The sequence below is a fragment of the Molossus molossus genome, unplaced genomic scaffold, assembly GCF_014108415.1.
Source record: "Molossus molossus isolate mMolMol1 unplaced genomic scaffold, mMolMol1.p scaffold_m16_p_19, whole genome shotgun sequence".
Classification (NCBI taxonomy): domain Eukaryota; kingdom Metazoa; phylum Chordata; class Mammalia; order Chiroptera; family Molossidae; genus Molossus; species Molossus molossus.
The window spans coordinates 40,080,700-40,102,925 of NW_023425354.1; the positions used below are offsets into that span (position 1 = coordinate 40,080,700).

General features: G+C 52.9%; 1 protein-coding gene across 2 annotated transcripts; it reads left to right on the plus strand.

Moving 5' to 3' along the window:
• The first annotated feature begins 1,969 nt into the window (after nucleotides 1-1,969).
• Nucleotides 1,970-22,225, plus strand: ANKRD13B (ankyrin repeat domain 13B). Of its 2 annotated transcripts, none has more exons than XM_036269367.1 (15): nucleotides 1,970-2,562; nucleotides 14,761-14,896; nucleotides 14,989-15,113; nucleotides 15,199-15,244; nucleotides 15,844-15,987; nucleotides 16,075-16,264; nucleotides 16,342-16,408; nucleotides 17,765-17,846; nucleotides 18,604-18,668; nucleotides 18,961-19,091; nucleotides 19,219-19,376; nucleotides 19,496-19,648; nucleotides 19,748-19,911; nucleotides 19,988-20,064; nucleotides 20,534-22,225. In XM_036269367.1, the coding sequence occupies exons 1-15, from the start codon at nucleotides 2,449-2,451 to the stop codon at nucleotides 20,754-20,756; spliced, it is 1,875 nt and encodes a 624-aa protein (XP_036125260.1). In that variant the 5' UTR covers nucleotides 1,970-2,448; the 3' UTR covers nucleotides 20,757-22,225. The 2 variants fall into 2 exon arrangements, with proteins under 2 accessions (XP_036125260.1, XP_036125259.1); XM_036269366.1 differs by having other exon boundaries at nucleotides 2,449-2,562; nucleotides 20,495-20,756.
• The last annotated feature ends 1 nt before the right edge of the window (nucleotide 22,226 follows it).

Below are 22,226 nucleotides of genomic sequence, written 5' to 3' on the forward strand. Positions count from 1 at the left end.
AGGGCGCACAGCCCACCAGCGGTGGCCTCCCGTTCAACCGGTCGAACCCCAGCAATGGAATTTCATTTATTAAATGTCGAGGCGGCTGCTGGCAGCCCCATCGCTTGGTTGTCTTTGTTTCTCTGCTGTGTGGGCGCGTCTCGAGCACGTGGCAACTGGAGCGCGCAGGCCGGAGGAAAAAGCGACCTGGGTTTAGCCTATGTACGAACGCCTGGCAAAAAGAGAGCTGGCTGCCCAGGGGGCAGCCCTCCCCCGCCCCCCAATCCTGGCTGAGCTCCCCCCTTCCACGAGCTCTAAGATTTTTCAGGAGAAAATGTACGATTCACCCTGTTACCCCGCCCCACCTCCTGGTTGGCTCAGGACTACCTGGGAGGGGCCCAGGCACGGATCCACTCTCCAAACTTTGTTCCGGAAGCCCACCGCCACAGCCTGGGCCTGGGGCTAGGGATAAAAGGGTTTCAGGATTTCCTTTTGGAGATGTCGTCACCTCAGGAAGCAGAACTGTTAAAGAGAAATCACACACAAGGTTCTAAAAACAATTTAATAACGAAATGTACAGGCATTCTCTCGGCCACTCCTAGCAGTCCCTCCCCTTCTCCAGCCCCCTCCTCAACTCGGTCTGCAGCCACAACACTCTGCTGACCCCTCGTGGTAGAGGTGGGCAGTGGTTCCCCGCTGCCAGAGACGCCAGCTGGCTCCTCCCAGGCTGGAACCGGGCGAGGCCGTCCACTCATCCCTCATCCTTCCCCGCCCGCCCGGGCCTGGCACCGCAGGGTGTGGAGGAGGAAGGAGAGGAGACCACACAAAGAAACCTGAGAGAGGCGCGGAGAGTTTGCAAGCTTTTGCTAGCACCTCCCACACAAACACTTCTTGGATTGTTCTAAGTAGGGCTGGTGTGGAATTCCTTATTCCTGTCTGGTTCTGAGGTGGGTCTACCAAGGCATTATGCCTGGTCTCCATCACCTGTCTCAGTGTGCTCGGATGGGGGAGGGATGCGTCGTTTCCAGTGCAGTTACTATCCTTAGCTCACCCTAGGAGGGAGTTTCCAGTCTCATTTTAGAGGTGAGTGGTCTGAGAAACCAGAATATTGAAACAATTTGCTTAAGGTCAGGCTATTGATAAGGAGGAATTCTAACTCAGGTCTCTCTAACATCCCACTCCCTCCTCCCTCCAGGGACTGGACCAAGCCTCTAGGTCCTTCCCGCCCTTGCAATAAATGGCCTCAGAGGCCAAATCCATTTTTACCACAGCATCTGCAGGGATCCTTCTGGAAGAATCTCTGCCCTGGGGTTATTTAGGATGGGAACAGTCTCTGGAATTAGTCACTTCCTCTCCTGAGGAGACCACACGGGGTGGAGGTAGGGAGCTGCCACCTGCTGCTTTCTCTGCCCGGCCCCACTCTGGTCCTTGAAGAGGACAGCGTATGGGGAAGGGCGACGGTCCTCCCAGTCTTACTGGACATTCCAATGTCAAGTGTGGAGGATAGAGTTTAATTTTATAAAAGGGTAGGGAAGACTCCTACGTAATGTCAGGTGCCAGACCCCTGGCCGCTCCAATGACCCTTGGTACTAATGCCCCTCATCTTTCTGAGGAGTCCTCATCAGTCACTTTTCTGGGAATATGGATCCCTTCTCACGTTTTCCTGGGACCCCAGCTCAATCCTGAAGGCCACACCTCCCCCCATGCTTAAACGATATCTGTAGCCCCCTCCCTGCACAGCAAAAAGCAAAATGCCAGTGGGTGGGGTTGTGTTCCAGCCGACCTAGCGTCAGGACGCTGCCTCTGTTTCAGCCAGGCCTGACTCCTTCCCCCACGCTTTCATAAGATGAGGTGGGCAGTGCCGGATGCTCCCCCGCCACTCGCCACCCCCAGATCCACGAGGTGGACTACAAGCCCCATAATGCCGCGGGGCCGAGTTATAACACGCTGTGCTCAGGGCATCCGCGTCCCCCTCCTCTCTCCTGCAACTCCGCATCCCTCTCCTGCCGCTCGGGCTGAGGGCCGGGCTATGCGGCTGCGGGAAGCTGGGGGCTGCAGGAGCGCGTCCCTGCGGCGACGACGGCGTCCCCGGGGTCCCGCGCCCCGTGCACCCCCGCGCCCGCTGCGGGCGCCTGCTCGCTTATCCAAGAGGCGTCTTTGTGTGCGGGGGTGTGGAAATCGAGGCGCGAGTCCGCGCGGTACCGAGTGCCTGCTCCCTCTCCCGGCGGGTGGGGGCCTCTCCGCGCCGCCCGCCGTCGCCGCCGCTGCCTCGCGAGGACGCCCGCGGCCCGCGCCGCTCGCCTCGCGCCGGGCGCGCCGCCCCCGCCCGCCGGCGCCGCTCGCACATGCCCGAGCTGCAGCCTTGCGAGCAGGCAGCGCCGGCCCCCCGCCCCACGGCCCCGGGCCCCGGCTCCGGCGCCGTCCCCCTTCCCGAGCCGGGCGCCGCGGCCCCGGCATGAGGAGCAGACGATGATCCCCGCCAACGCCTCCGCCAGGAAGGGGCCCGAGGGCAAGTACCCGCTGCACTACCTGGTGTGGCACAACCGCCACCGTGAGCTGGAAAAAGAGGTCCGCGCGGGCCAGGTAAGAGCGCCGTCGGGTCGCCGCAGGGACCCCACGGCCGGGCACGCCCGCCTGGCGTGGGGAGGGGGCGCGGCGCGGACTGTCCCGCCTCCCAGGCGAGTTTGCGGCGCTTCTTTGTTCAAGCCGCGGCGATTGTGCACGTTGACCGGGAGAGGGTGGTGGGAACAGCCCCGCGACCCTCTGGCTGGGACTGAAGCCCCACACGTGTCCCAGACCTTCTCAGATTGGGGACGGGGATACTGTCCTCCTCCTTCGCCGAGGCTGTGAGGGCTTCGGGAGGGGCTGCCGTCTCAGTCTGTGTTCCATGTGGTGGGAAAATCCTCCCCTCTCAGCGGAGCGACACCTCCAGGTTGAGTGTGCGGAGATGGGCAAGGCCTGGGGCGGGCCGGGTGGGGGTCACAAGTCAGGAATCAGAGAATAAGCTGTGTGAAACTCCCAAGCATCCCAGCCCCACCCAGTGCCCTCGGCCCTCACGGTGAGTGCTTCTGTTTTCTCAAACTGGGCAGAGCCCTTGGATCCCTCAGACCCCAGAGCCGGCTCAGGAATGGGGAGTGGAGAAAAGAGAGACCCTCTTGGGTAAGCCCTGAGGGCCTTGTCCAGGTGCTGAAAGGCGCTCTCCTGCCTGCTGGTGCTGGGGCCTGGCTTCTAGTCTCTGAGGAAGCTAAGAGCCACTGGCCACAAGAAAGATCATAGGTTCTACACACACAGCAGGCTTCCTTGTTCCTGCTAGTCAGTGGGAACTGATGGGTCAGGCAGCTTTGGCTGGACAATGGCCTCCAAGTAGAAGAGGTCTCTTGGCCATTCTTCAGGACCAAGGCGTGCACAGGTCACAGGTAGTTCCCAACTCCACCCTTGGCCCCCAGGCCACCACTCACTCTCCATGGTGGGGAAGCAGGAGCCAGAGATAGGCCCAGTCGGTCCCCAGTTGCCTCAGGTTGAGGCCTACAGACTTGACTGGGGTCTAAGACACCTGGGGCCATGGGCTGGGAATGGTTTGCTCAGGAGTTGCCCCCTTTGAGGGCCACTTCCTGAGTCACACAGCTGTCTGCTTCCCAGGGAAAGAGGAGGACATCACCAGACAGTGAAGCAGGTGAGGGTTAAAGTGTGTCTCTGAAGTCTACCACTGAGTCCCCAGGCCAGCACAGCACCATCTCTGCATAGCACTCCCAGGAAATATTGGGGTGACCAGAGCCTCCAAGTCTCTGGGCTGGTTAGGGTGTCCACTTCCATTCTACCTCTGCTCACACAAGGATGCTCCAAGTTGCTCCTAAGACTGTGTCTCTATTTGTCCATCATCAAGGAAGTGGTTTTCAGCCATAGAGGCTTGGTAAAGGAATCGAGGTCAGAATATTAGTTCCTGGGGAACAAAGATAAACAATCCCTGCCCTCAAGGAGATCCTGTTCTGGTGATGCGAGTGTAAACAGGGAAGTACAGTGTGATGTGCAGGCTGCTGAGCTAGACAGTCCAGTCTCTTCTTTCTCTTCTCTGCTTTTGTCCCCTGAGGACAAAAGAAGACAAGTCTCTGACAGAGGAGAGTTTTACAGATGGAGAGATTTAAGACTGATCTGAGAGGAACTTCCTGATGGGATGGTTGAGGGATGGTAAGTTGAACGATTGTTAGACAGAAGGCTAGTGGCTGAATCTCTAGAATACCTTAGTCGCACTCCTTTGCTGGATGGTCTTTTTCTTGCAGATTTGGGAGAGGCAAAATCCCCTAGAAGAAAAGGCTCTTTAACCCAGGCCTCTCTGATTGATTGTCCTCAGTTCAACAGCTTTCTTACTGGGGTGAGGTTGGGGTAGTGAGCACTGGAACCTGCTGCAGGTAGGAGTGCTTTGGGGCTGCTGAACGTGTTCCTCTTTTCCTTCCCTCAGGCTGCCACAGAAACCAGGCACCAGGTTCACCCCATCCCCACTCTCTCAATGCCCCACCCCACACCCTCCCCTGGTGAGTTACTGTCTCCTTGAAATGGACACCACTTGCTCTGATCCAGGCCAGGGGGAATATAGGGCACTGGTTGAGGTTAACCCTTGTTCAGCCACAAAGGAATTAGGCCAGTCCTCTCCTTCACTCTGGGCATGCCAAGAAGGGGAATCTGGGTGGGAGAGGCTCCTGGCTGTATCTTATCTCCAGGACTGACCCAGAATGACACTTGCATCCAAATGTGCACTGCTCAGCGCCCAGGGCCTCAGGCTCCCAGGGAGAGCTGAAGGTGCCCAATCCTGCCATTTTCTGCAGGGGATGGGCCTGGGGGCAGCCACTGCATATCATAAAATCATCATAGACTCCTGGTATTCCAGCTGGGGGCCCCTGACCTCTGGTTCTCCTGGCACCAACTGTCACAGAAAACAGCCAGGCTTTCCTCTAGCAAAGCAGCTGGGTTTCCCTGATCTTCACTTGGCATAGCTGCTGCTTATTCACTCCAAGAAAGCCCTGCAGAGGCCCTCCTGTGGGCAGGCTTGGCAGTGCTGTCTGCCTGAGGAGGGGGATGGTATGGCAGGCTTCAGAGCAACTTCATGGACTTTGCTCAGCCCCTTCCCCCAGCAGTTTTGGGGGCTGTAAGCAGGGAATGGGAGGGAGATGGGAGGTGCTGAGCAGGTGTTTTTGGTGAAGGGAAGGGTCCATGACCACCCCTAGCTGGCGCCCAGCAGTACATGGTTGCTGGGTGCCCTGTTTCCTGCCTTGCATATGCCCTGCCAGGTTGGGAGGGGGCTGGAGTTGTAGACCAGAGGGTGCATCAGGTCCCTCTTGGCTGGCAAAGCACTGAGGTTGGCACAGCCAGCTGGCCATGGCCCTGGTTCTGGAGTCACAAGTCTCTGGTGTTCCCTGGGGGTGGGAGGTGGAGGTTAGATTGTATAGCTGCCTGTGGGAGGGCCGAGGGGAGCAGGATTCTTCCCCTGGCAGCAGCCACTCTGGAAAGGGCCAGACTGTGGTCCGAGGGAAACATCTTTCTTCCCGAGGCTGCCTCCACCATGGTCTTCCTTCCTGCTTTTCCCCTTCTGACCTAGAGGCAGGGAAGATGGGATTGTGGGGCCCCTGGATGCCCAACCCAAGGCACCTATTGTGTTCAAGAGCACCTGTGACTCCCCTTCCCCTAAAGTGAGCAGTTCAGGTGTGGGCTGTCACCACAGCTGGTGAGTTGGGAAACTCAGGGGAGGGAGCCACAAACCCCAGAAACCAAAAATCAATGTGTTTGGGTTGAGGGGAGGGGCTGTGTGGGACAGGATGGAGGAGGTAGGGTGGAGGGAGAGTTAGCAGGTGCCACCCCTGCCTACTCAACTCAGCTTGAGGAAGCATCCTGCCTCCCTCCCTTTGAGTGACTCAGGCATACCTGTCCCTACACTTTATGGTTGGGTGGGAGAGCTGAGAAGCAGTGACCACACCAGACTAGCTGTCCCCCCTGGGGCTGGAGGAGGGAGGGGGCCAGGGAAAAGAGACAAAGGCTGAGTAGGCAAGGCCTCACACTCTGGGCCTGTCTCCCTTCTCCAGCACCCATATTTGGTCTATACATTTGGTGTGTCCTTGTAAGATTTCACCTAACAAAAGGATTCTGCTAATGCTAAACAAGTTTGAAAATATGCCCTGCCAGTGCAGGTGGGTGTGAGGGGTGTGCATGTGTTAATATGCTGCAGTCGTCATGTGTTACACATGAGTAGACACCTGTAGAGCCAGAGGGCAGCTGGACACGCATGTGCTTGCACACTGTGGGTGCACACGTACTGTGAGTGTGGAGACAGGAGGAGCATGAGTGTGTATCCTTATGGTACGTGCATGTGCATGTATGCACCTGAGTGGAAGCAGGGGGCCTCTCAGGGAGCCCAGCTCTTAAGCTGGAAAGACCCCGGCTTTTGACTCCTGCTGAGGGCTGCTGGGTTGCAGAGTTTCCATTCCCTTGGTGGGGAGGGCTGGGTGTTGGGTTTCATGGGAAACTTTTTCATTCCAACAATTAAATAGCTTCAGACCTTGTTGAGGAAATGAATTCTCCCACCTGGGGCCAGGGTAAGGCGCCACCTCCACTGTAGGCCCTGCTTTGTCAGGAGAGGAAGCTTCTCTGGGGCTTGGCTGGGTGTATGCAAGGCCCACGTTGGCCCTGGAAAACAGCTGTGCCCTGGGGACCCTGAGGAGGGTTGTGGGTAAATCTCTTGAGAAGCGGGGTTGGGGGGGTGTGGGAGGTGAGGAGGGACACCAGCTGCCCTGCAGGCAGTGCCGGCCTCTCTCTCTGGAGCCTGGAGCTGAGGCACCTGAGGGGATGGGTGGCAGGCAGCATCTGGAGCCCTGGGGCCAGGCAGGGTGCCCTGCTAGCTCCCTAGGGCCTTGTTAGCAGCAGCAGCAACTGGGGCAGAGCTGGTGAGATGGCTCAGCTGCAGCCCCATGGTAAGGCTTCCTGACTGCCCCGGGTCCTCCACCACTCCCACCCCAGGGCTCAGGACCCACCCAGGGTGCTTCCCTGAGGGTCCTCGCCCAACTGGTGACAGGCAAAGCATAAATAGTGCTCTCTTCCTCTGTGGGGAGCTGGTGTGGAGGAGCAGCAGGAGGGCCGCTCACGTTTCTAAGTCACAGCTCAGAGGGCCACAAGGGCCAGGTACACTTTGTTTTGAGGCTCCTGGTATAATTTAAAAACGAAGAAATGCCAACACAGCGTTATAAAAACTATATAAATAATTTACATTATTTAAAATGCTTTATTTTTGATAAAGGAGTCCATACTCATGTTTTAAAGTATGTAACTGTCGCTAGAAAGCTTATAATGAAAAGCAGCAGTCCTCACCCCCCCCCCCATCTCATTCCCCAGAGGCGGCTACTTTGAACTCTAGGCTGTAGTGTTACTTACCTCCACAAATATAAACAACATATTTCTACAACTCCGTGGTTTATCTTTTTTTATTTTTTATTTTTTTTTATCCTCACCCGAGGACATTTTTCCATTTTTTGTACAGATAGAGTGGGAGGGAGAGAGAGGAAGAGAGAGTGAGAGAAACATCGAACGTGAAAGGGACACATCGAGTGGCTGCCACCCGTATGACCAACCAGGGCCGGGGACAAACTGCAACCGAGGTACATGCCCTTAGCGGGAACCGAACCCGGGTCTCTCCAGACCGCAGGCGGATGCTCCAACCGCTGAGCCAAACCGGCCAGGGCGTGGTTTATCATTTTACACTTTATTGCCTTCCCCTCCCCACGTCCCTTAAATATAGTCATACATGCAGTTGTTTCACAAGTGTTTATTTAGCACCAGTTATGTGCCAGGCACTGTCTAGGGACTGAGGATCCAGCACTGAACAAAACAGAGGGACCATCTCTTTGTGGGGCTTACAGTTTAGGTCAGGGAGACAGTGAGAAAACAGACAGGCAATTTAATGTTGAAAGAGAACTAATGCAAGATATAGGGCAATCGCTAGATAAATAGCACCTGTCATGTAAGAGGGTTGTCATGTAAGAGGGGCAGGCCTTTCTAAGGAGGTGACATTTGAATGGCGACCTGAGTGAAGTGGTTATTTAGGGTGTTCAGGAAGAGATGGGTGCAGGGAAAGCCAATGTGTGGGAGTGGGGTTTGGAGGAGAGTTTGGAGAGCGCGTGAATTCAAGGAGACATCCAGGGCTGTGGGATGAGAAGCCACGTGCAGGTTTTGAGCTAAAGGACTTGGGGAACATTTCGCAGGATGGCGGTAGCTGCGTTGGACCATGTGGAGAATAGACCTAAGGAAGGAGTCAGGGAGCAGTGAAGAGACCAGTGGGGAGGCATCTAGGCCACCAGGGGAGAGATGGGGTGCCTACGACAGGACAGAAGTCTGAGGTGATGAAACTGAGAAGACCCTGAATCTGTTTTGAAGGTAGAGCCTATACGGTCCAGTTTTGCTGATGGATTCGATATGAAAGGTGAAAGAAAAGGAAGCGATAAAGACAGTTCCAAAGTTTTTTTAACCTGAAAAGGGAGTGAATCGAGGTCCTGTTTCCTGTGAGGGGAGAACTGGGGCAGGAGCAGCAGTCCAGGAATGGCGGGGCGAAGAAAGCAAGGGAAAGAAGTCATGGGAGGTCAGGATGTCCCATTCTGCTTCATGAGTACAATGATCTTTTCATATTTTTCTGAGGATATAAGTTACTGTTTTCCTCCAAAAAAGTTTTCTTCTGTTTCCTGCGTTGACAGTGTTTCCTCTGGATTTTTAGAATCCGTTTGCATATTTTTGTGTCTTTTATGTTAATAGCTTTCTTCAAATGTCCAGTCATTCCTGGCTCTTGGGGCATAATTTTAAGAATGGGGCGCCCTGGCCTGGTAGCTTAGTTGGTTAGAGCGTCGTCCCGATATGCCAAGGTTTCGGGTTCGATCACTGGTCAGGGCACATACAAGAATCAACCAATGCCCTGGCCGGTGTTCCCAGTGGTTAGAGCATCAGCCCATGCACTGAAGGGTCTTGGGTTCGATTTCTGGTCAAGAGCACAAACCTGGGTTGCAGGTTTGATCGTGCAGGAGGCAAGCAATTGATGTGTCTGTCTCACATTGATGTTTCTCTCTTACATGGATGTTTCTCTTTCTCCCTCTCCCCTCCACTTTCACTCTCTCTAAAAAAGCCAATGGAAAAAGTGTCCTCAGGTGAGGATTAACAACAACAAAAGAAACAACCAATGAATGTATAAATACGTGCAACAACAAATTAATGTTTCTCTCTCTCTCTTTTTCCCTCTCACCTTCTCCCCCTCTAAAAAAAAAAAAAAAGAATGGGGCTGTGGAGCTTACTGGTGCTTGGGTGCTACTGTCAGATGATTGGGTGGCAAGCTGGCCTGCTTACCGAAGGATTCACAAATGCCTGTACCCAGAGGTCTTTGGTGCCTCTAGTTTCTCCGTTCTCCTGCCAGGGGTGGGTTGGGGTAGTCCGGCTGCCAGTGAGTCGGGACCTGAGGCAGGGAAGGGCCTGGGCTTTCACCAGTTTCCAGCTCACCGTAATCTCATCCTAAGGCCAATGTCCCTGAGTCCAGTGCATCTCAGGCTCAATCTCCACAGAGAATAACCCCCGGGCATCCTGTGGAGGGGAAGGGGGCATCTCCTAGCATTACAAGAATGGAGAGGGGGCCAGGGGTTCTGATGTATTTTTTGGATTTTTTTTCTTTATTCATTTTTTTAGAGAGGGAGGAAAGGAGAGAGAGAGAGAGAGAACATCGATGAGAGAGAACATCGATTGACTGCTTCCTGCATGCCCCCCACTGGGGATTGGGCCCACAACCTGGGCATGTGCCCCAACTGAGAATTGAACTGGCGGCCTTTTGGTGCATGGGTCAGTGCTCAACCACTGAGCCACACCGGCTGGGCCAGGGGTTCTGGATTTTAACCAGACCCCCTGTATTCATCTCTGAGCCTCACTCCCATTTCTGCTGTGTCCACTGCCTGCGTGTTCAAGGGTGCTAGGGGTGATCTGGCTTGCTCCTCTCTGAGGCTCCCTCTGTGAGTGCTTGGGTTGGTACCCTGTCAGTAATGCCCCAGCCACTTTCCATGTTCTAAAGATGTGCTGAGATTTCTCATCTGCTGACATCTCTTCTCTTTATTCTTGTGGGTTTTAAATATTTTATTGACAGTCTTATACTTAGTCACAAATTTACCATTTGGGGCATTCTTCATTTCTTTGTATAGACCTAAATTTCCATCTGGTATTATTTCCCTTCCACCTGAATAACTTTCTTTAACATTTCTTGAATGTCTTCGGTGACAAATTCTCTTAGCTTTTGTTTGTCTATGAAACTTTATTTCCCCTTTATTTTTGAAGGATACTTTTTTTTTACAGGATATAGAATTCTAGTTTGACATTTTTCCCCTAGCACTTTAAAGATTTTTTTGCTATTGTCTTCCAGCTTGCATGGGTTCTGGTGAGAAGTATGTAATATTTCCTATGTTTGTTCTTTCACACATAGTGTGTCATTTTTCAAAATGCTTTTAAGATTTCCCTTTTTATCACCAGTTTTCAGCATTTGGTTTTGATGAGCTTTGGTGTAGTTTTATTTTTTCTCTGCACTACTCTTTTAAAAAAATATGTTTTTATTGATTTTTTAGAGAGGGAGGAAGGGAGAGAGAGATAGAAACATTGATGTGAGAGAGAAACATCGATTGGCTGCCCCCCACACACAGTCCCTACTGGGGATGGAGCCCACAACCTGTGCATGCGCCCCGACTAAGAATCAAACCAGGACCTCCCAGTCCATGGGATGAGGCTCAATCTACTGAGCCACACTGGCCCGGGCCTCGCCCTTTTTAAAATTTTTATTGTTTGGTGTATTTTTCTTGATGTTTGTCTTGGGATTCTTTGAGTGTTTTGATTCTATGAATTTATTATTGTATTCGTTCCCACAACAAATTAGCACAGATTGGATGAGTTAAAACAAAATTTATTCTCACCCTGGCTGCTGCGCCTCAGTTTGTTGGGCACTGTCCCGTGCACCAAAAGTTGCCAGTTTGATTCCTGGTCAGGGCACATGCTGGGATTGCAGGCTCGATCCCTGGTAGGGAGTGTGCAGAAGGCAGCTGATTAATGTTTCACTCTCACATCAATGTTTCTCTCCCTTTCTCTCTCTCTAAAATTCAATCTAAAAAAATCTTTCAAAAAAAGTATTCTTGCCCATCCTGTGGAACTCAGTGGACTGAGTGTCGTCCCATGTACTGTGAGGTCCCAGTTCGATTCCCCATCAGGACACATGCCCAGGTTGCAGGCTTGATCCCTGGTGGGGGATGGGCAGGAGGCAGCTGATTGATGTTTCTCTCTCACATAGATGATTCTCTCTCTCCTTCTCTCTCTCTCTTTCTCTCTCCCCTTCCATCCCTTCCACTCTATCTAGAAATCAGTGGGAAAATATCCTTGGGTGAGGACCAACAACAACCAAAAAATTATTCTTTCAGAATTTTATAGGTTGGAAATTCAAACTGAAGGTGTCAGCAGGACCCCACTCCCTCCAAACATTCTAGGGGAGAATTCTTCCTCTTCCAGCTTCTGGTAGCTCTAAGCATCCCTTGGCTTACGGCTGCATAACTCTGCTCTGCCTCCACCTTCACGCGGCACTTCTCCTCTCTGTGTATCTTTCCTCTGGGTCTTATAAAGACACATCACTGGATTTAGGGCCCACTTGGATAATCCAGGCTGATTTCATCTTGAGATCCTTAGCAATTATATCTGCAAAGATCCTTTTTCCAAATAAGGTCACATTCATAGGAGGTTAGGAGGTTATGGAGTTTAGGATGTAGACGTATATTTGGGGGGAGGGGGGCTACCACCATTCATCCCACTACAGTGGTTTTTAAAAAATCAAATTTGGAAAAATGTTGGCTATTATTTCTTTAAATTTGTCTTATCAACCCCATTTCTTTACTTATCCTCTGGGACTCCAATTACACATATGTTAGAATGCCTTATAGTGTTGAACAGATTGCTGAGGTTCTTTGAATGTTTTTCAGTACTTTTTCTCCTCTGTGATTCAGTTTGTAGTATTCTATTGCTGTGTCTTCAAGTTCACTGATTTTTTTTTTATTCTGTAGTATCTAATCAACAATTTTACCCAGTGAACTTTCCATTTTATTTTATTTTATTTTTTTAATCCTCACCCGAGAACATTTTTGCATTTATCTTCAGATAGAGTGAGAAGGAGAGAGGGAGGAAGAGATAGAGAAACATCAACGTGAGAGAGACACATCGACTGGCCGACACCCATACAACCCCATGGGGCCGGGAACAAACTGCAACTGAGGTACACACCCTTAGCGGGAACCGAACCCAGGACTCTCTGGTCTGCGGGCCAACGCTGTAACCACTGAGCCAAACCGGCCAGAGCTAAACTTTCCATTTTAGATATTGTACTTGTTAGTTCCCATTTCCTTCCCCTGAATATTGTGTTCATGTTCTTTAAATTCTTGACTATAATGACTAATAAATCATCTTTATTATTTCTGAATATGTTTCTATTAAATTATTTTTCTCTTAATTACAGGTCTTATTTTCCTGCTTGCACGTCTAGTAATTTTTAACTGGATGTTGAACATTGTAAATATTGTGATGTTAAGCATTTGGATTTTGTTGTCTTCCTGTTAGGCTTTCTTCTGGCAGACAGAGTTAAGTTACTTGCAAATCTTTTTAAGTTACTTTTTAATCTTTATTTGAATGGCTGAGCCTTTTCTGTAGGGATAGTTTAGCCTTACGACAGAGACGTAACCCTTCTCAGGCCCCCCTCCTTGGGTAAACAAGAAGGACTCTCCAGCAGGTTGGAGCTTGAATGTCTCCCTGCCCTGGGTGAGCTGTGAGAATTTACCAACTTATTGTTCCTTTTCTGTCTGGTCTTGTTGAGTTTCACTCTACGCATATGAAGTTTGGTATTCAGCAGAGACTCAAAGGGACCCCATGCAGATTTCTGGAGCTCTTTTGTTGCATAGCTTACTCCTTACTGGAACTCTGCCCTGCAACTTCTAGCTACACTGGCCTCTCTGAACTCCTGTCTCTGTCTCCTCAACTCCTGAGTGAGATTACCATGCTCTGCTGGGGATTCCCTTCCTTTAATTGCAGCCTGGAATATTTCTTCAGGTAGAAATCCAGGAAGTCTTAGGGCTCACCTTGTTTCTCTTGCTTCAAGGATCACAGTTGTTGTTTAATGTCTGAACACAGTTATTTTATATATATATTCCCTCTCACCCGAGGATATTTTTCCATTGATTTTTAGAGAGATTGGAAGGGAGAAAGGGGGAGAGAGAGAGAGAGAGAGAAACATTGATGTGAGAGAGACACACCAATTGGTTGCCTCCCACATGACCCTGACCAGGGCCAGGGATCAAACCTGCAACCCAGGTACGTGCCCTTGACTGGGAATCTACCTGTGACCCTTGGGTTTGTGGGCTGACGCTCTGACTGCTGACCCAAACCAGCCAGGGCTATTTTATATATTTTGAAGAAATAGTTTTTTTCTGTTTATAGTGGGAAGGTAACTTCAATTACCGTATCTTGGCTATAGAAGACTTCTGGCATTTTTGTTTATTTGTTTGTTTGTTTGTTTTAATCCTCACCCAAGGATAGTTTTTCCACTGATTTTTAGAGAAAGGAAGGGAGAGAGAGAGAGAGAAACATCAATGTGAGAGAGACACACCAATTGGTTGCCTCCCGCACGTGCCCCAGCCAGGGCCAGGGATCGAACATGCAACCCAGGTACGTGCCCTTGACCAGGAATAAAACCCATGACCCTTTGGTCTGAGGGCTGACGCTCTATTCACTAAGCTACACCGGGAAAGGTTTAGTGGCATTTTAATCAAGTTTTGGGGAGAAGAGGAGGAGTTACATGCATGTGGTCAGTTTGCTGTTGTTTTTTTTTATTGTTTGTTTGTTTGTTTGTTTTTAGAGAGGGAGAAAGGGAGAAAAACATTGATGTGAGAGAGAAACATCAATGCAGTCGGTTGGTTGCCTCCCATACATACCCTGACCTGGGATCAAACCCACAACCCAGGTATGTGCCCTGACCGGGAATTGAACTCGTGACCTTCAGGGTGCATGGGAGGATGCTCCAACCAATTAAGCCACACTGGCCAGGGCCAGTTCACTGTATTTAACTAGAAGGCCTAGACTCCTGAAATATAAATATTTATATTTAACAAAGCTTTGCTTTTATCACTCATCAAAAATCTCATGCAATATAATTATGCTATTCACAAAACAATAACAGGATTTATAAAAATGTAAATACATAGTGTTCCACAGGCACAGGGCATTGGTTTTGAAGTTGTACCATGAACATATTCTTTCAATCCTAGACTGTATTACTGCAGCTGTTGCTAAATCTCACTCAGTGATAATGTCAATAATCTAAATTATTGGCCCTTCCTGATGTGATCTTGGACCCTAGGATAGGTTTTGTCTCAGCTGCCTCCTTGGCCAGCAGCCTCTCTAGACCACCTGTCAGCCCCCGGCTTAACCTTCGTAGGCAGCCCTCTGGGCGTGGAGGAGTAGACCTAGTCAGGGGACCTAGGTGGACAGGAAAGGAGGAAGGCCCTCCCTTCCTGTTACTTTCTGCCCTGTCCCACAAGCCCCCTTCCACTCACCTGACCCCAGCTAATTGTGTCTGTCTCTTTTATTGCTTTGTGAGATGCGCAAGGCAGAGCGGCTAGGTGGTTGCTGCCTGCTTAGAGGCTATTGGGCTCAGCTGGGCTGCTTCTAAAGTGACCAGGGCTACGTCTTCACCTCCTTCTCCAGGTGGACATCGAGCAACTGGATCCCCGTGGGCGGACTCCGCTGCACCTGGCCACCACACTGGGGCACCTCGAGTGTGCCCGTGTGCTCCTGGCACATGGTGCAGATGTGGGCAGGGAGAATCGCAGCGGCTGGACAGGTGGGCACCCCTGCTCACCCCAGCTCCACAGCCAGGGTTTCCCCAGCATCCTATCCTCATCTGCCCTGTGACATTGCCTCCCCCTCTCCCAGTGCTTCAGGAGGCTGTGAGTACCCGGGACCTGGAGCTGGTACAGCTGGTGCTAAGGTACCGGGACTACCAGCGGGTGGTGAAGCGGCTGGCAGGCATCCCTGTGCTCCTGGAGAAGCTGCGCAAGGTGAGGGCCAGCCTCTTAGCCTCCTCACTGTAGCCCTCACACTGTCTGTAGCGCAGACTTAGCCACTCTCCTTGTCATTCTCCAGGCCCAGGACTTCTACGTGGAGATGAAATGGGAATTCACTAGCTGGGGTAAGAGGGGCCGATGCGGGCATCTTTGGACCTCAGGGCTTTTGCACTTGCTGCTCCCCTGCCTAGAGCACTCTTCCCGTAGCTCTTACTGTGGCTCCTCATCTTTTAGTTTTCAGCTCAATGCCACCAGCTAGGCCTTTACAAACGGCCTCAGACACTGTCTCAATGCCATTGTTATTCTTTCCTTCACTTTGTAATGATTTGCTCATTTGTTTGTCACCTGGCATTCCTTGCTTGAAGGTAAGCTCCAGGAGGGCAGGGTCCTGTCTTGTCCAGTGTTATATCCCCAGTGATGGCACAGTGCCTGGCAGACAGCGAGTGTGGAATAAATATTTGTTGGAAGATTGGGTGAAAGATTGAGTGAATGAATGAGCAGATGGGAGATATTAGGGATTTGGTGGTAGCTGAGACATGCTTGTCCCTGACCTCAAATTGCTCATATCTGAGTGACTGTGGTCTTCGTTTGTGCGTGAGGGCTTGGGGGAGCAATCTATCCCTTAGCCTTTCCTGGCCATACTCCTGACTCCCATGCCCTGAGGTGGCCCAGGTTGGGTGGGTCAGACAAATCGAAGCCACCTTTGACCTTCCCTTCTACCTAGTACCCCTGGTGTCCAAGATCTGCCCTAGTGACACCTACAAAGTGTGGAAGAGTGGGCAGAACTTGCGGGTAGACACCACACTCCTGGGCTTTGACCATATGACATGGCAGCGAGGGAACCGCAGCTTCGTCTTCAGGGGCCAAGGTCAGGCAGGCAGGAGGTGGGAAGGGTGGGGAAGCTGGAGATAGCTCCATGCCACCCCTGACCTCTGTGCTGTTCCACGGCTGGCAGATACAAGTGCCGTGGTCATGGAGATTGATCATGACCGCCGCGTAGTATACACGGAGACTCTGGCGCTGGCCGGGCAGGACCGTGAGCTGCTGCTGGCTGCGGCCCAGCCCACTGAGGAGCAGGTACTGAGCCGGCTCACTGCACCAGTTGTCACCACGCAGCTTGATACTAAGAACATCTCCTTTGAGAGGTGAGTGGGCATGGCCTTGATGGCCTGGAGTCAGCCTGGTGGGGTGCCCTCTCATCTGGACCGCTCTGCTTCCTCAGGAACAAGACAGGCATCCTGGGCTGGCGTAGTGAGAAGACTGAAATGGTGAATGGGTACGAAGCCAAGGTGAGACCATAGCTCCCTGGTACCAGACCTCACCACACTCACCTCACCACACTCTTGCCTACAGGGAGCTGGGCTGGGGTTTCCCAAACACCCTCTCTCAGCCTCGGAGGTGCAGAGGCCATGCAGCATTGAAGGAAGGGCACTAGACTGAGAGGCAACGGCCAGAGTTTATTGAGCACTTATTATATCCATGTGCACTGTTCTGACATTTTATTTGTATGTATATATACACACACACACTCACTTATCACACACACATACACACATGTGTGCTCATTTAATTCTCTTAACAACCCTTTTGGGTTGGTGCTATTATTATTCCCAGTTTATTTTATTTTATTTTTAATTTATTTTTATCCTCACCTGAGGACATTTTTGCATTTATCTTCAGATAGAGCAGCAGGGAGAGAGTGAGGAAGAGAGAGAGAGACATCGATGTGAGAGAGACACATCGACTGGTTGCCACCCGCATGACCCCAACCGAGGCCGGGGATGAACCACAACCGAGGTACATGCCCGTAGCGGGAACCGAACCCGGGACTCTCTGGTCCATGGGCCAACGCTCTAACCACTGAGCAAACTGGCCACTGCTATTATTCCCATTTTATAGATGTTTATTGAACCCTTTCCATGGTATCCCATTTAATATTCACAACAACTCTATGAAGTAGGATATCGGCCCGTTTGCGGAGAAGGAAATGGAGGCTTGGTGTGGTTAAATGACCGGTACAAGGTCGCACAACTGTAAATGACAATTGAGGTTCAGACTCTGGCTGCCTTACCCTAAAGCCAGGCCTATACCTTTAAGAAGACTGTCAGTCACGCTGGGACCCCCACATCACCCACCAGTGCTACATGGTGCCACTGCTGAATAAAGGGACTAACAGATGCTATAGGGTTTGTATTTTCCTCCTGGAAGTCTTCCTTCGTTCTGTAGGCTGGGTCAAAGTCTCGGCTTTTTGTTCCCACAACCCTGTGCTCCTCACTCCAAGTCATGTATCTCTCACACTATGTTATAAGTGTCCATTTTCTTGTCTCTTCAACTAAATTGTGAGCCTCAAGAGGGCAGGGGACACGTCGGGCTGTGCTTGTTCATCCCTGTATCTCTGATGCCTGCCTCAGTGCCATAAAGACTCCACAAAGTGTTTGTTGAATGAATAAGAGAATGAATGAATGACTTCATATATTTACTTGCCCAAAGGCCTGGAGATTGGAGCCAACAGCTCCCCCCTCCTGTGCCCCAGACCCTTCCTTGCAGGAAGTGTTCAGAAAGCCCTTAGGGGACAGATGGAGGCTTGGGGTGGTTAATGACTTGTACAGATGACCTATACGTTTGAGTCCTTCATCTTTCCCCAGGTATATGGGGCATCCAATGTGGAACTCATCACCCGGACACGCACAGAGCATCTTTCAGAACAGCACAAGGGCAAGGTCAAAGGTAATGAGGCAGAGGCACATGCGGGGAGGTGAGGACCAGCTCCCACTTGAGCTCCTCCATCAGTATTCCCTCTGACATCCTAGCAAAAACCAGGGTAGTTTACTTAAGCCAATAGGTTTCAATTCGAGTGCCAAGTCCTAATGGTTGGTAGTGGCTGCCTAGAGAGCTGCCAAGATGATTGCAAGGCAACATTTGGGCTCAACGGGAAGGAACTGATTACTGATATCTGCAGTGGATCTGGGAAAGGAGAGACCTATCGTGAGTGCTCGTTGTTGGCCACTCTAGTCTAGTGAGACATGCCCGAGGCAGCAAGTCAGGGGACCCTGCCACTGATTTTCTGTGCCTGTTGATGCTGCACCTGACGTTCTGGGCATGGTTTAGTCTGTCTAAAGTGGAGAGACATAATTCCTACCTCACAGGAGAACAATGACTATGGAAGTGCCTGAAAGAAAATGCACACATACACATGTGTACCCCAGAACTGCTCACCGAAAGCAGGTGTTTTTTGTTCAGTGTCATCAAGTGACACTTTGGGACGTTTATCCTGAGCCCCAAGCCTGCTTTTTATTCCAGCGGTACTTACAGTGGTCCTGGCCCCTACGCCCGGCGTCCTCGGTGCCCCTCAGATGAAGGGGCCTGGATGTGTGGTGTAGATAAGCAGTTCCCTCGCCCCCCAGGAACTGTCCTCCTGCCTGGGGCTTGGGTGCTGTCACTTCTGAGGGCTGCAATGTCCTCCAAGATGCCACATTTCTTATAGGTTGCAAGACACCTCTGCAGTCCTTCCTGGGAATTGCTGAGCAGCACGGGGGCCCCCAAAATGGGGTGAGTATGTGCCAGGGGTGCCCCTCTGTGGAAGGATATGGATGTGACTCAGGAGAAGGCCTGAGAGGTGTCCTGCTTAGACCCCTTTTCCACAGTGCTTAAGACCATGCCAGTTCCCCAGGGGCGGGGGGTAGCTCTGGGCCCGTAATACAAATGGCTGGCCTGGCGTCAGAGACTGAGACCTCATGTGGTACAGACCCTGATCACTCAGACTCTGAGCCAAGCCCCTCCCCATGTGGTACAGACCCTGATCACTCAGACTCTGAGCCAAGCCCCTCCCCATGTGGTACAGACCCTGATCACTCAGACTCTGAGCCAAGCCAACCCCACTGCCATCACCGCAGAAGAGTACTTCAACCCCAACTTTGAGCTTGGCAACCGTGACATGGGCCGTCCCATGGAACTGACCACCAAGACCCAGAAGTGAGGCCCCCTGCTGGTGCTGGGGAGGGGTTGGCAGGGCAAGGGGGGCAGGGGCAAGGGCTCCAGAAAGTTCTAGGAGGCCGTCACTTCTGCATTGTCCCTCACTCCTTGGGATCCTGGGGGGCAGGTTCAAGGCCAAGCTGTGGCTGTGTGAGGAGCATCCCCTGTCCCTGTGTGAGCAGGTGGCCCCCATCATTGACCTCATGGCTGTCAGCAATGCACTTTTTGCCAAGCTCCGGGATTTCATTAGCCTGCGCCTGCCTCCTGGCTTCCCTGTGAAGATTGGTGAGAGCCATCCCCACTTCCCCATGGCTGCTGGGGGTAGGGCAGGGCTTAGATGAGGAAGAGTGGGGTCCAAGGTGTGAGGGGCGGGTGGTGGCACCTGATGATTTCTTCATCCTCAGAAATCCCCATCTTTCATATCCTCAATGCCCGCATTACCTTTGGGAACCTCAATGGCTGCGATGAGCCTGTACCTTCGGTTCGAGGCAGCCCCAGCAGCGAGACCCCTTCCCCAGGCAGCGACTCCTCCAGTGTCAGCAGCTCCAGTTCCACAAGTGAGCCCTGCACCCCTCTGAGCCCGTCCTCCCAGCCCCGTCACCGCAGCCCTTGCTGCCCCTTCCTGGGGAGCCACTGTAACCTCAGCCTGCCCTCAGCCTCCTGCCGTGGATGCGAGATCTCTCCCACCTTGTTCGAGGCCCCACGAGGCTACAGCATGCTGGGCGGCCAGCGAGAGGCTGCGACCCATGACGATGACGACGACCTTCTACAGTTTGCCATCCAGCAGAGCCTGCTCGAGGCAGGCAGTGAGTATGACCAGGTGCGTCGCAGCAGCTGCACTGGGCCACCGACTGTGGTGCCACCATAGCCAACTGGCTCACGCCCTCTCCCTCCAGGTCACCATCTGGGAGGCGCTAACCAACAGCAAGCCAGGCACTCACCCTATGACCTGTGAGGGTCGCCGACCAGACAGGTCAGTGTCCGCCAGGACTTGAAGATGCCTACCCCCCATGCACAAAGTACCCCAGTACCCTGTCACAGTGGGTTAGGACTGCCCACTGAGCAGCCCCTGTTGGCCCAGAAGAACCATGGTACCCTCACCAGGGACCCTACTAGAATCAGGATGGTTTCTACCATACCCTTTCCTGACTCTGGGTTGGGTGAGCAGTACTCCAAAAGTGTCCGGTTGTAGGGGCCTGGTGTATGGCCTCCAGACCCTCACCAGGCAGGATGTTGGAGCCAGGGTTCTAGAATATGCCCACATACACTGGCTGCTGTCCACTGGGGGGATGGGCTCTGTAGGGACTGAGATCTGCCACAACTAGGTGACCCGTGACTGGAGGGTGGCTGGCCTGCTTTGTACTGGGGCCGCCACACTCGCTCACCAGCCTGCTCACCGGCAGTTGCACCCGAAGCCCTGGATGTGTCTTCCTTGCACCCAGGAGCGCCCCACCTACGCCACAGCGTCAGCCCGCCATCCCCACGGTGGTTCCCAGCCCTCGGCCCAGCCCGGGCCCTGGTAGCCGCGTGTTCCGGAGCTACAGTGAGCAGCTGCGGCTGGCCATGGAGTTGTCGGCGCAGGAGCAGGAGGAGCGGCGGCGGCGTGCGCGCCAGGAGGAGGAGGAACTGGAGCGAATACTGCGGCTCTCACTGACCGAGCAGTAGTGCCACTGTCCGGCCTTTGGCCACTCCACGCGAACTCCACCCCGGAGCGAGATGCCCTGGCCTGTGCACACGCGGTGCTGTGGCTGGAGACCAGAGGCACTGCCTCAGGGGCATTGGGACGCACCAGGCACCAGACCAGGAGGGGTTAGGCATGGACATGGGGTACTTTTCCGGGCCAGGCTCTGGAGGCAGCTGGCATGCCCGGTCCCCCAGCTTTGCTGTATCCTGACTCCCAGCCCTCTTCCCTGGGCCCAAGCCTGTCCAAGAGCAGAGCCAGGCAGTCCTGAGCGGGAGACCAATCTTGAGAGGAGCAGTGTCCCCATCCTTGCTCCTGGCTGACCCCACTTTCTGCTCACTGACCCCACTCCAGGACACTGCCCGTGAAGCCTTTGCATTTCTGCTCTTCACCCCTGGGGGCAGCTGAGCTCCCCACGTGCTGTGTTGCTGCTTTGTTCCAAACGCAAACCAGCACGCCCAGGGCCCAGCCCCTCCCCAACCCCGGCATTTCAGCGTCAAGTGCACTTAGCGGGGTGCCCGGCTCCCCCAGCCCCCACACCCCTCCCAAGTCTCAGGGTGGTCCCAGCTTCAATTTGGGCAGCCAGAGGTTGGAGACTCCTTCCCCAAGACATTTATTAGTGATCAGGGAGGGTGCCCAAGGTAGACCCCCAGACCTGGGCAAGGCCTGGCTCCTCCATGCTGTCGTGGCAAATGAGGGGCATATCGGGCTGGGGGCAAGCACTAGATCCTACACTAGACTGGACACGGGAGTTGCCCAGGGCCCTGGCACCACCACCCATCCCTTCCCCACCAGCTGCTGCTAGCCCTCTGTGGTTGTGTGTCCCACTTGCCTCCACCCAGGGGCTGATTCTAAAACCCTTCATCCAATGGTGCTAACCCCCGGCTCTCCCCTGCCCCACCTACCCACCACCCAGAGAAGCACAGACCCTGCTAGGGGCAGGGGCCCATGGCACACCCTTGTCCATGTTCTCTCTGACCGGCCTTCCTGGCTCAGCCAGTGAGGTGCAGAAGGAACACAAAAGGGATGGGAGAAAAGAAAAAAGAGAAACTGTTCCTCTTAACCCTCTTCTCTGATGCCAGGGGCACCAGACTGATTCTGAGGCACAAATTAAAGAGGCTTCAAACCTGAGGCTTTTCCTATCTGCCTTTACTAGGGAAGAAGGCCCACCTTCGGCCTGGGGGCTCCTTCTGAACTTCAGTGTAGGGAGGGCTCTGAGGTAAGAGGATGCCTGGTGGGTCCTAAGCCCAGCCAGGGTTGCATCTGTCAGGGTCCGGGGGAGCCTGGGTGTAGCCTTGTAGAGGCTGGGAGTCTCGCTCTCCTCACCCCTCCACCCATGCAGGAGGCACAGACTGAGCACTTAGTAAAATATTTCATTCAGTATGTCTTGTTTTCCTCCTAGAGTCAAGGCCACAGCAGAGGGCTGGGGGCAGTGTGTGTGTGTGTGTGTGTGT